A 13886-nucleotide genomic window follows, 5' to 3' on the forward strand; every position below is an offset into this window, starting at 1 on the left:
GTCCTTAAGCACAAAGCCAACTCTCCAGCCTCAATATGTTTTGTAGTTTTAAAAGAACAAAAGCCTTTGTATGTCGCGAGCTGATATACAAAGGAACTGCTGGCATGAGCAGCTCCCTCAGGAACTACATTTCTGAGACACCTTGGTTTCCTCATCCGATGAGTGATGATAACAGTATTTTCACATTAAAGAAAAAAATAGTGATGGTGTGTGAAAATCCTGTGTATGGTGAATGACATGAGTAGTCCCTGGAAAATACAGCCGGTTTTTCTTTCCTTTTAGTGCAAATATATCCACTGCATTTTTGTCTGAGAGAGGTATTAGTCAAAGGAAGAGGAACATCTGATCCAGGTACATAGGGAGAATCTTAAAGTAGTTTCTCAGGGTTTTAGAAAGAGTATTCTTTTTTTGTAACAAATAAACTCAAAATATATATGTACTCTCTAAAATGCACAAAGTTTGAAGTACATTAAAATTTAATGCACAAGTCTTGATGCAAATTAAAAGTCACACAAGCATATTCATGCATAGATGTATGCTTTACTGCAAAAGATTTTATTTTAATAAAACCATTATACTTGCCAAATTTTAAATACATGTAAAATTGTTTTTGTTTTTTACCTATCAGGCTACCTATATGTATAAAGTAAAATAGTCACTCAACAAGTTTTGAAGTCAGTGTGTCTTTTTTCCTGTTGGCACGAATACATATTACACTCTCAAATGCATTCTGTTTACATTATTTCAATGGGAGCTTCCTCTGTTGCTTGGGAACTTGTCTTTCTAATGTGTCACATCCTCTCCTGACCACTAGAGGGAGCCACCCTGTAATAAATGAGGCCCAGCTAATAGGAAACAACCGATTCAGCGTTGATAGGCCAAGTCTAAAAAGTTAAGGGTAGCACATGTCTGATTGATTTATTTTTAAAAACAAAAAAACAAAAAATTACGAGTAACAAGTCAAAGCTTTGGGGAGGGATGATTTGGAAAGGAACTGAAGGCGCTGATCCACAGAAACATTCACAGTCGTGTGCTAGAGACAGAGCAAGGGGGTGACTTAGAAGCATTTGCGGTGGACGATGGAGGGACCGGCTTCATCATATTCCTGTTTGCTGATCCACATCTGCTGGAAGGTAGATAAAGAAGCCAAGATGGAGCCGCCAATCCAGACCGAGTACTTGCGTTCCGGAGGGGCGATGATCTGCCAGGATAAGAAAGGAAGGGCATTAACCAGGAGCGAGTGCCACCTACTGGCGCTTCCTGGAAAACAAGGATATCCTTCTCTGTGAGGAGGTGGGATTTGAAGAAACTGGTGTGGAGAGATTCCCCAAGTGAGCCATTAATTTTTCTGTCTCTTTCTGCCCCATGCAATCTATGCTAAACCATCCCTAACTCCTTTTTCTGTTCACTGGACAAACACAAACTGGCCCTCGATCATATGGGGTATTTGCATAAAGGCCCTGACAGTCTCTGACTCCAGCGGCTGAGCCTAAGAGCCCAGCAGGACCTGAGCTTTCTGTAGAAATCTTAGTGTGCGCAGAGCCGTTGTAATTGTTCCAGCACTTACTGTGCAAGTGCTCTTTGGCCACTGCTTTCAAAACATATGCACCGTCCAAGACCCGGGGCTCAGAGCCCTTCCCCAGCAGCGGCTGGCCTTATTCAAAGTACAGCCCTTACACACCAGTGCATGCTCGCTTCTTGGTTTGGTTTGGGTGCATGGCTTAGGCAGAGCACAGAGTATCTGGCCAGGGTGTGATCTGTGTCAGAGACTCAAACATAGAGTGGAGCAGCACCAAATTCCACTCCAGTCATAGTTCCTTGGAGAGCTGTGGTTGCTTTGGTGAATGAAGTGTTGTGAATGCTGGTTTGGAGTTCACTCTCTGTCTACTAGCAAACTCTGGTTCAACGTTCTTTTTTCTCATTCACCTAGCTCTCACTGGGTTGGCCCCATGCTAAGTGTTTTACAGGCATTTGCTCATTTGATTCCGATAAGGATTTTGAGTGGTAGGTATCCAGTGAGTTTCAAGTTACATACAAAGAAACAGGCTCGGAGGTCTGACCACGCATGGCTGTGTCGACATCAGGTTTGATTTCATAACTGACCCTCACAGGAGTTTTGTTCTGAAGCTACATGTTTTTATTTTTCCATACTGAAGGGGTTTGGTGATAATTTCGATTTTAGAAAGTTGCACAAATAGCAGAGACCTTCTGACCCCACCCAGGCTCATTTCCTGAATGTGTCATCTTGGTGTTCCCAGTTTTATTGGCTCTCTGGCCGTACTGGGCCCCCAAGTTTCACATTCATTTTCATTTAAGAAGTAAAGTTTGGAGATTTGAAACTTGCCTAACTCCTGCTAGATGCAACCTGCTGTTCTCAAAGCCTCTTTTAAGGGGTATGTGTTTAAATCACTTTAACCTCATTCCTTTTGGGAACAATAAGGAGCCTGTTAAGCCGATTCCCACGCTTGTGGCTTGCTCTAGAACTGCCCTTCCTGCTGCTTCCTGAGCCAGAGGGTCTTAGTGTGGTACCTTAATCTTCATGGTGCTCGGTGCGAGGGCTGTGATCTCCTTCTGCATCCGGTCGGCAATGCCTGGGTACATGGTGGTGCCCCCGGAGAGGACGTTGTTAGCATAGAGGTCCTTCCTGATGTCAATATCACATTTCATGATGCTGTTATAGGTGGTTTCATGGATGCCAGCTGACTCCATCCCTGGAAAAGAGACGGCCATGGTCTTTGGGTGCTGGGCAAAACTCTGGTTGAATGTGGAAAATCTGATTGTCACAACCAAGTGATCCCCTCCTGAGTGAGGCTGGCAGGTATCACGAACTAGAAGCTACCACCTAAGGGACCAAAGTACCCTGTTATAATCCATGCCATCCTCCTGCCTCCGATCTAACAAAGAGGCTCAGGGTGAGGTTACAACATGCTAATACCAGTGTCTCAGAAAACATCCTGCTGTACTTGTCTCGACTAAGAGGCTAGGCTTTCAGATGTCCTGTTAAAGGAAGGGCCAGAGCCATGGATCAGAGCACTTCCATCTCTCCACAGGTGTTACTTTGCACCTCCAACACCGAAGGCTGGATGGTGGTATTGTCAGAGAAATGTCTCTCCAACTTGGATAAACTTTTCGCTTGGTTGCTTGTGCTTTTGTTTGTTTTTGTTTCAAACAGGTCTCTCTGTGTATCCTTGGCTGGCCTGGAACTTGCTCTGTGGAACAAGCTGCCCTCAAACTCCTAGAGATCCACCTGCCTTTGCCTCCCTTGTATTGGGACTAAAGCCCTATACTGCCACATCCAACCACCAAAGATATTTTTTATGCTATCTTTATACAGACATTTAGGGTGGGAGCATGGGCCTGAGTTTCCTGTTGCCTTCTGATGCAGGCTTCTTGAAATAAATGTCTAGGTGGCCCCCTCAGTCTTCTTAACACTGTGATCTAGTGATGATAGTAACAACAACACCTAATTATTAATTGCTGACAGGACCAGATTGTTGAATGCTTGTTTTGGAGAGGCCCTGGGCAGAGGGAACTATACAACTCTGCTATAAATCTTCCAGCTACCCTAGTATGAGAAAAATGAGTCTCGGAGAGGTTAGGTGATATTCTCAAGATCGTGAAAATAGAACAAGAATCTCAAGCCCAGACCCTCAGCCTCCAAAGAGGATGCCCTATGCGACCCCGGTGTGCCAATGTGGAATGAATGCACTTTAGATGCTCTGGTTTCCTTCTTCCCGCAGCATTCCCCTACACTGTCTTCCCCAATCACTCCCGTGTGCCACTGTGTCCTAAACATAGACAATGTTCAACTTTCACATTTTATGCATTTGTCTTGACTATGACTTACGAGAATTTTCCTAGGAAGCCAGCTCTTCTCTTGGCTCCTTCGGGTCTTCCCATTTAGAAAATGTGGTGCTTTCCCTACTTTAGAACTGCTGCTGTTTCTGAAGCCCTGGCTCACTTCTACCTGCGAATGGGCACTGGTAGCCGAGGCTTAACTGGGTGCAGAATGGGGAGACTCTACTTCCCATTGCCTACCAATGAAAGATGGCTGGAAGAGGGTCTCTGGGCAGCGGAAGCGTTCATTCCCGATGGTGATCACCTGCCCATCAGGCAATTCGTAGCTCTTCTCCAGGGAAGAAGAGGAGGCAGCAGTGGCCATCTCATTTTCAAAGTCCAGAGCTACATAGCACAGCTTCTCCTTGATGTCGCGGACAATCTCACGCTCAGCTGTCAAACACATAGAAAGAGGATAAACATTAGCGTTCGCACAGTGACTAAAATCTTCCTGCCCCATGTCAACTCTTCTGCAGGAGACTCAGAGTTTTCATGCCTCGCAGATCTTTGCTGCCCTGCCCAGATCGCTAGTAGCTTGATCTCAGACACGTTCTTCACTTTCCAAAATGAAGCAGATGCTAGCTCAGGACAGCTCCAGTTCCAACATATGGAGAGAGACATGGAAAAGGTGGCTGCCTGCCACTCAGACCCCTATGCTTTGAGCTTCCAAGGCACTGTTCCACCTGGTTCCTGGGAATCTTTGGGAAGTGTTTTGGGGAACAGGAAAGAATTAATTCAACATTGTATTGGAAAAGAAGATTGTAATGTTTCTCAGGGCTCAAACATGGAGCCTAGAATTAGCTTCAAATATGTCTAAAACCCTACAGCTTGCATAGTTGCCAATGTGTAAGGATTTAGAGAATTAGAGACATAACTAAAGTGGACACATTAGTAGTTCAGTGTGTCCCAGCACTGGCCTCTTGTCGAGGGAGTGTAAGCTGCACCGGCTTTGATGCAAGGCACGCACATATCACTGCCTGCTAGGTACGTTAAAAATTAGCTAATAATTATTGAGCATTCACTCTGGGCAGAACATTCCATAGACCTTGTAGTATTTCATATTCTTAGCAGTCACAGAGAACAGAATCTGTGACTGGGCCCAGTTTACATGTAAAGGGACCACAGTTTAGCAAAGTTGGTTGCTGCCCAAGGTCACACAGCTAAAGGGTAACAAGCTGGGATGTGAGTCCCATGTAGATGTCTCCAGTGTTTGCTAACCACACCTCTCTCCATCTTTACACTTTCCTTTCTATTTATAAATGCAGAAATTAAAAATTATCCAAGTAGTTCTGTGGGCACAACTGAGCAGTAAAGGGCTTGGCTGGCAAATTAAAGGCCCTGGATTTGACCTTTACCACCATACACAAAAATGGATGTCCACTCTGACTTGGCCACTACACACACCAATGTCTATAGCTGCTCTCAAAGAAACTGCAATGACTTTAAAACCACAAAGCAAAAAGAGCTAAGCTTTACTTTGTGCATTGGGGTTGGGCTTTGCTGTTGGCTAAGTCTCTAACCCACTAAGTTATTTTTATTGTTTTAGTTTTTAATTTTTAGTTTATTATTATTATTGTTTGTGTGTGCATTAGTGTGTGTGTGTGTGTGTGTGTGTGTGTGTGTGTGTGTACCAGAAGGCAACTCTTGGCAGTCAGTTCTGTCCTTTCACTGTGGATTCAGGAAGTGACCTCAGATTGCCAGGCTTGCACAGCAAATGATTGACCAGCTGAGCCATCTCTCCATGACCCCTCTCTATGGTGACAGAACTCTTTCCACTAAGTTCCTGTGAGCAAGATGCTGTCTTCCATCCTCTTCCCTTGACCTCCCCTGGGCCTCACCAGTAGTCACAAAGGAATAGCCACGCTCAGTCAGGATCTTCATGAGGTAGTCGGTGAGATCTCGGCCAGCCAAGTCCAGACGCATGATGGCATGGGGCAGGGCATAGCCCTCATAGATAGGCACGTTGTGGGTAACACCATCTCCAGAGTCCAGCACGATGCCTGGGGAACAAGTGAGCACATGGTAGTCACCACAGTGGCTGCTATGCAGTGACTTCTGTTCTATTATATTGAAGACTATGGGGAACAGTAAGTCCTAAGTCTCTTATATGAAAGAAAAAAAATGTATTTTATAGGAGAGATAAGATGAGATATGGCTAGGGAAAGACACAGAAAAAGGAGCAGGGAAACCATTGGGGAAAGTCTTGGTAGCGAAGTGCTGTGAGGTCCATTTTGAAAATGCACATTTGGAGGGGGTGGTGTGGGTGTGCGGGACCCATCTCTATCTGTTCTAATTCACTTGTCATCTGTCACAACCCACAGGTTAGAACCATCAAATCTCACCTTCTCTGGTGAGTTTCCCACTCCCCTGGCAACCTACCAGTTGTACGTCCAGAGGCATAGAGGGACAGCACGGCCTGAATAGCCACATACATGGCGGGGACATTGAAGGTCTCAAACATAATCTGCAAAGGAACCCAAAGGGTTAAGTAAATGATGCTGTCAGTCTTTCATAGAGCACTTAAGAGTACATACGTATCCTGGCCAGAATCAGACCTTCCAGACACATGAGACCAAAAGGAAGGAAGCCAGCTGCTGCCTCTAGTCTTGGCCCTCAGTTGGATGTAACAGTATCTACGATGCTGTTTGTTTTTTCCTTATTTTTCAATTGTAGAGGAAGAAGGGTTGGACTAAATGAGCCCTCAGAGAGAGAATGTGTCTAAGAGTTATTAAGTTTATCAAAGTCAAGAGAAAAAGATAATATCCAAGGGACATAAAGAAAAGCCCAGGGCTTAGACTGGCTTAGAATAACCCTGATTCAGTTTGTTCTTTTCCATGTTTTTATGCAATTGGGGGGGGGGGTTAATGCTAACCCTTGATTCAACTTCCCCCCCCCCCCCAGCTGTGGTGGGAGATGCTTTGATCCTGGCAGATAAGGCCTATATTATGGAGTAGTGGACTACATATAAATGCCGATTTATTAGCCCATGCAACTCAGGGACAAGCTTAAAACCAGAGCCCCCTAGGTCCTTCCTGCATCAGAAGATGTCCCCAGACTGCATTTTAGTAGCACTCTCTAGTTCACAAACCAGAGGCAATGTCTGGTATTTGCTAGAAATCAACAGTTCCCAGTCATTTCTCCACTTTCACGCAATTCACGGGATGCTAGATACTTCTTTCCAGGGAGAGTGCTTCCCAGAGCAACTGATGTGCTGGTGTACACCCCAAAGGCCCTTCCAAGGAGGAGGCCCTGGGTTGTGTACATTCATGCTTCTTCAAGGGGAAAAGCCATGGGTAAGCTCCAGGAACCACCACTCTTAACTACGTGGCCCTAGGGAGATCACGTAGTGCATCTGAGACTTAATTTCATACTTAAGGTAGCTGGGATGACAGTGCCTGCTCCACATCATTAGGAGCTAGAGTGCACTTGAAGCACCCCAGGCTTGACCGGGGGATGGAATTGTGGAATTGTTGGTAGATGCAAACGTTTAACAGCTCAGCCACACCAGAACTCTCTGCAGCTGGTTCACTAGATGTTCCTTTACTGTATGGTCTTAGGATTCACACAGACAATAGTGTCACTAGACTAGTAGTGACAATAATAATCACTAGTACTTGTTGGACATTTCTTATGCCACCCACCACGATGTTCACATATCATTTTTCCATCAGTGCTCTGAATATCTCTCCCTTGAAAAATAATAGAATCAGTATTCCCAACAAACAAGAAAACTGGGGTTCTAAAAAACAATTAAGTGGGCCTCAGTAGCTGATAAGTGACAGATTCAGTTCCTACTATATTATACTGCATTTTGAATGACTTAGGAGAAGTTCTTAACCCTAAATATGTTCCCTTCTTAATTAAACCTTTACATTTTTTCCCTTGCCCTTTAAATGTGTGCACCTCGACACCTGGCTCCACGGTACAGTCTTATCCTGGTTACCCTTTTCCCAAGTCCAGCAGGGTTGGATGCTGGAGCAAATATTTACCTGGGTCATTTTCTCCCGGTTGGCCTTGGGGTTCAGTGGTGCCTCCGTTAGCAGGGTCGGGTGTTCTTCGGGGGCCACACGAAGCTCGTTATAGAAGGAGTGGTGCCAGATCTAAAGAGCAGGGAGAGAGAAACACAGAGATGTGCTATGGCAGGGCAGAGAAGATCCTGGAAAGGAAGCAGAAGGTGCAGAGCAAAACTAGAACCAGGCGAGACTGTACAAGTCTGTGCAGAGAGTGTGAACAGCATACACAAGGCTATCCGTCTATTGAGTGACTAAGCGAAACCGGAACCCATGTCTGTGTGGCAGGGTGGTGTAGTGGTCAAGGACATAGGGTCTCTAGCCAAGTGTAGGTTCGGACCTCAGCTGGGTAACTCTCTGTTCATGCAAGCTGGCAAGTTCATAGCTCTTTTCATCTCTAGTGTCACCATTGGTAACTGAAGGAGAAAATAAACAGTATATGCTTCTCTGGTTCTTTGTGTGACTTACATAAAATCAACTAGACAGAGCAGTGCTGGGACTAGAATAAATGGTATCATCCATAATTCAGGTATATCTTTTATATGCATGTCTTCACTTTAGCCTATGGGAAATTGATTTCGTATAATAAATAAAAGGGCAAATGACTACTATACATCTAAATGAATGAGGCTCACCTGAAAACCTAAATGCCATCTTTAATGCTTCTAGAAGTCTCTTGGCTGTTTGTGTTTGTGAGTGTGTGTGTGTGTGTGTGTGTGTGTGTGTGTGTTGGCCTGGGGGGCGTGTCAATGGCTGTGTGCAGGTGGGGAGAAGGTCTCTACCTCTGCTTCCCTCTGCGTCCTCACCCTCCTGGGATGGAGAGAACAGCCTCTGTAGGCACAGGCTAGACCTTCTGTTCAGGAGTACACATCAGGCCTTAGACCTTCTCCCAAAAGCTCATGCACACCTGTGTGTAGTACATAAATGCGTTTTTGACAAAAGTGTGCTAGCTTTGTAGATGAACAACCTTTTGAATCTCTGGGTGTTGAAAAGAGCACAACATTACTGAAGGTGCTAAAATAATTCACCTTTTGATAAAGGATCATTGTCCGCCTTTGTCAGGACTGTGAGATTTGCCCTGACATAGGCAAACACAGCTGATGACAGTTTACGGACTGACAAAAGTAAAACCAACCGTAAAGGCTCTGTCATGTTTCAAGTTTCTTGGTTTTGGTTTTGTGCTTTCCAGTGAAGAAAGGGACACTGGAACATCCTGTCACTTGGGGGATGGAGGAGTGGGAGATGGGGCATGGGGGTGTGGGGGATAGAGGTGGGGAATGGGTGATAAAATGAAGGAAGGGTGGGACTGAGCAATTTGGAAAACCATCTCCATAATTCATCATTACAGTAAAGACCAGTGGGAAGCTATTCTTCAACCCCTTCATCTTATTCCGACAAACAAATAATCAATTGAATAATATGCTGCTCTATAAAATAAAAAGGGATAAGTGAAGTGTCTAAGAACACTAGTCAGTCATCTACTATACACTGTGGTTACCCAGAAACAGGCTATAAAAAAACCCCAATCATTCCTTTTCTCCAGGCTATGTTTTAATTTATTTGCTAGAGTGTAGTTTTGTTTTGTTTTGTTTTCTCATTCCACTATGCTCTGTCCTGCATCATCCATGCTGCAATGCTGTGAGCTCCATGGAGAGACTTCCAATGGACCCTTTCCCACTGATGGTGCTGGTTCCACATGATACAAACTGCAGTTGCAGCAAAGCCCACAGTCAGATTAAAGCCAAGGACAGGCTCCCCACGCAGAGGAAGAACTGTGTAAGCCTTCATTACCAATATATTTTAGCAGTTCCATGTGTTGGCTTTATTTTTAAATAATAAATGTGAGCATATGTGGGTGAGTATATGTCTTTGGAAGGATTGAAAAAGCTAATAAATAGATAAATAAAAAACAAATGTTGTAGTTTAATATGTTCCGATGCATTTTTTTAAAAGTCAATTTCCCATTGTTCCTTTTGCTTTTTTTCCCCTTGTTATTTACTAGTTCTTTTTTAAAAGACACCTAATAAGAAGCTTCATAATCCTTGACTTAACTCTTTTTTCCCCCATTGGCACTTTCACAATGGCCTGAGAGCAAGGGTCTTATTCAGTGTGCCACAGAAAGAGAATTTAAAAATATTCATTTAAAAAATTTGTCAGTCACAATTGTACTTCATTATGTTCAGGGGCATTTGGGAATGTACCAAACTCATATGTTCTTCTCTTTCAATTGTGAAAATTAAAGAAATTGCTTGTGTCAAATTAATAAAAAATAAATAAATATAAAAAATTTTAAATATTCTCACAAATGGACTGGCTAATTCTAGCTCTGGGCAGCTGGTACTCTTGGGGATACCGTCCTCGAAGGACAATCCAGTGGGTGTGAGAGAGAATGAGTCCCACACGAGCAAAGAGCTTTTGCTTACCTACAGAACTGTCTCCCACCAATTCGTTTATTAAAACCAATAGGCAAAAGGAGTCATTTACAAAATAAGACAAGTCAATTTTGTTTTCAGTGAGTAATAAACCAAGTTAAATATTAACAATGAACAAGGCAGTTGAGCAAGGACAGCCAGCTACGTCCCATAGCAGCCCACATGTAGCGTGTTGTTCTGATATCGGGGGGCATTGGAATTCTGCATACTGAAGACTCAGCCTGTGGGCAGTTCCCGGTACCTTTTCCATGTCATCCCAGTTGGTGATGATGCCATGTTCTATCGGATACTTCAAGGTCAGGATCCCTCTTTTGCTCTGTGCTTCATCACCCACGTAGCTGTCTTTTTGGCCCATTCCCACCATCACTCCCTAAAATGGTTCAACATAACACAAATCACACATCTTTCCCCAAACTTGTGAACCGAAGATTTCTTTAGCGGCTAGTATGATAGAAAGCTACATCAGTTAACAGTGAGTCCTTTCGACTAAAACTGAACTCTACAAAGCTGAGTGGCCATGGCTTTCGTTTTAGTTTCTTTCCCAAAAGTGCTGATGATGTACATAAAGACAGCTTATCTAACAAGCTCCCCCCCCTCCCATGGCCCTGCTACCTCAGGGAAGATAATGGTCACAGTGACTGTACTGTGGTTATATATAACCTTCCTGCCTGATAGATGAAATTAGCACTTATTCCTGAATATTAATTATCACCAGTATGAAGTGTGTGTTTGTGTGTGCTTTGTACCACTAGACTATCGTTCAGACTGCCACAGACATGTTTCCCACAAGGCTATGTAAGCTCTGAGCAGAAAGCAACTAACAATTATTGGATATACGTAAACACAGAGGGATCTAGCCTAGAGACCCTCCTTCTCTGTGTTCAATGAGACTATGGCTCACCTGATGTCTGGGACGTCCCACGATGGATGGGAAAACAGCCCTGGGAGCATCATCACCAGCAAAGCCAGCCTTACAGAGCCCAGAGCCATTGTCACACACCAGAGCTGTGCTGTCCTCCTCTTCACACATAGCTGGAGCACCTTTACAGGATTCTGCAGAGACAGGGAGGAAGCAGCCCCTGCTGCGCCACAGCATTCACCCAGCCTCCCTGGCTCCCCATCACTCCCACCCACAGACTAAGAATCTCAGCCAACGCACTCTTTATCTTGAAATGCTGTCACTGGGCTGTAAAGCCTTTGAGGAGCTGAAACTCAGACTTCCAGGTTAACACCGCAGGCCCTCAGCACGAAGAGTGGCATGTCACAGACACTCTCAAGCCAGTCAGGCAGAGTATTAGGGAGTAGATGAACTACAGAACACAGATGGGAGTCCAGGGTCCGGAAACAGATTTCTATGGGGCATGTTGATAAACACATGTTAAATAACTATTGGTGTTCTCTGTCTATATCAACCCAAACTCACATTGTTTTCCAAATATAAGCTAATGTTTTCCCCCAGAAAGGTAGATTTGGAGGAATGGGCAGCATGTGAGAATTTGAAAAAATTAAAATAGTTGCTTGTAGCAAATGTTTAAAAGAGAAATCTTTTGGCTCTAAAGCTTGCATACTTGGGGTGTGGTGATGCACACCTGTAATCCTAGGGCGTGGCGGGCTGAGTCAGGTGGATCACAAGTTTGAGGCTAACAAGACATATAAAAACATGAGTTGAAAGTTTCCAAGAAAGTGTTTGAAATTTTAGGAGTTATAATGTTTCCTCATTAATTAAAGCCACTGTTAGGCTGAAAATCCAACAGTATGCTAATAGCTGTTCTTACCTAAGAATGATAAGTTAAAGAAAAATAGTATAACCATAATACAATGTAGGGGGTTGTTCTGTTTTGTTCTGTTTCCAAAATGCTTACTTATTCTTAGCAAGGTGTTTACTGGGGTTCTTTTGAAGTGGTTAAGTATTTGGTTTTGTAGATGTTTTTATTTTCTTCCCTGAATTCTGGGGTATAGTCTAAAGTTGATTAATTGAACATATGCTCCTTTGCTTTTAAAACAATATTTTAAGTAGCTGAGTGTTAAGCTTGGATTTTTCACAGCTCGGAAGGACATCCAGAGTGTTGTGCATAGATACTGGCATGCAGCTGTCATTATTCAGAAGCTCAGTTTGTGATCTTGGTCTCCTTTCAACACTGACCCCCAGGGCTAGAGGGAGCCCTTCAAGGTGTGGGTTTCCTCTCGCAATAATGAAAAACGGATCTGTTGGCGGTTTGCTCTTTCCTCTCTCCACTTTTCCCTTTTCCTTTCAGATGCTGAATTATATTTAGCTCCCTTTCTAGTAAATAAGGAGGAGTCGTCCGGAGGATAGTTTCTAACTGCCAGGAGGCACAGACAGAAGCGGGGTGACTCTCAGGGCAGCCTGCTGCGGAGGACCAGCATATGCATATACTAAGCCTGTTTTCCACATTCAGCATGGGGGCTGCAAATGGAATGTGCACTTAGAATTAGGATGCCCTGTGAAAACAGGAAAGATAACCTACACAAAGTTTTCATTGGACAGGATGGCTTGGGGTTGTGCTTTAATATATTTAAAAAAAAAAAAAAAGTAGTCTGGTTTTTTAAAAATGCAGGAGAAATACTGTGAAATTCAGTAAAGATGTATTTATATTTCACCAAAAATGTCCAGAAATTTTGTCTTAATAAACTCTGAAAGGAGCATTGCCACTAGAGAGGAAGGCTGCGTGTTCCCAGAGGGAGCTGCCGCTGAGGTTTACAACTCTTATCTAACCTGAATGGGCAGCTCAGTTTGAAGCGGGAGCATTTCCTAATTAGGTAAAACACACTGGCTCCAGTGTCCGCTTTTGGAACTGCACCCGCGTTGGGGAGTTTGGTGCAGCACAGTGAAGTTCATCTTGTGCCAAAAATGAATTGTTCGCAGGAGAGAAAGGGAGGGGAGGGGAGGGGAGGGGAGGGGAGGGGACAGGAGGAGTACTGTTCCGGGCTTGTGGGATTCAAAATGCAAACCATATTTAGTCATGAATCACAAAATGGGAGGAAAATCTTATCGAGAAAACTCCACTCCCTGCTGACGCTACCAAGCCCCAAGTTATGATGACCATGAGCCTGGGGTAGCAAGGCTGACTCCAAGGAGACTGAAGGATGCCTGAGGCAGAAAAATGCAAATCAGACCTGCCTGGGATAAGATACTTTGTTCTTTCTCTGCAGAAAGTGCAGAAGCTATGCTATGCTGCAAATGACCAATGGCATAGGTCCGAACAGTAAGGGCACCCGGTACACTCACAAGATACATGTTTCCTACATGGGATACTAGCTGTTAGATCCAGGGAGAACAGGAGCAATACACACATTCAGCCAAAATCAGAGAGCAGGCAACTGTCCCACTTCACTCCTGACAGCCACTCCCAGTTACCTCGTCTGCACTGAGAACACAGTCTTATGAAAAGTTTCCACACTACATCTGAAGCATAAACAAATCCAAAAATTCCCAAGTCCTAAATAGAAATAACTGTGTAATTTACCATATACAGGCAGACTTCAACCCCTCAAGGAAGCTGCAGGATGCAAGCAGTTGGTTTAGTACAAACAGATTTTACAGGTCACACACACACACACACATACACACACACACACACACACAAAT

At 44.0% G+C, this 13886-nt stretch overlaps 1 protein-coding gene across 1 annotated transcript; it reads right to left on the reverse strand.

Moving 5' to 3' along the window:
• Positions 1 to 520: 520 nt before the first annotated feature.
• Acta2 (actin alpha 2, smooth muscle) lies at positions 521 to 11356 on the reverse strand. The gene is made up of 8 exons (XM_051146354.1): positions 11181 to 11356; positions 10521 to 10649; positions 7827 to 7937; positions 6217 to 6301; positions 5676 to 5837; positions 4039 to 4230; positions 2530 to 2711; positions 521 to 1201 (listed from the first exon to the last, which is right to left on the reverse strand). The coding sequence occupies exons 1-8, from the start codon at positions 11307 to 11309 to the stop codon at positions 1058 to 1060; spliced, it is 1134 nt and encodes a 377-aa protein (XP_051002311.1). The 5' UTR covers positions 11310 to 11356; the 3' UTR covers positions 521 to 1057.
• Positions 11357 to 13886: the final 2530 nt, after the last annotated feature.

Source organism: Acomys russatus, chromosome 5, assembly GCF_903995435.1.
Source record: "Acomys russatus chromosome 5, mAcoRus1.1, whole genome shotgun sequence".
Lineage (NCBI taxonomy): Eukaryota > Metazoa > Chordata > Mammalia > Rodentia > Muridae > Acomys > Acomys russatus.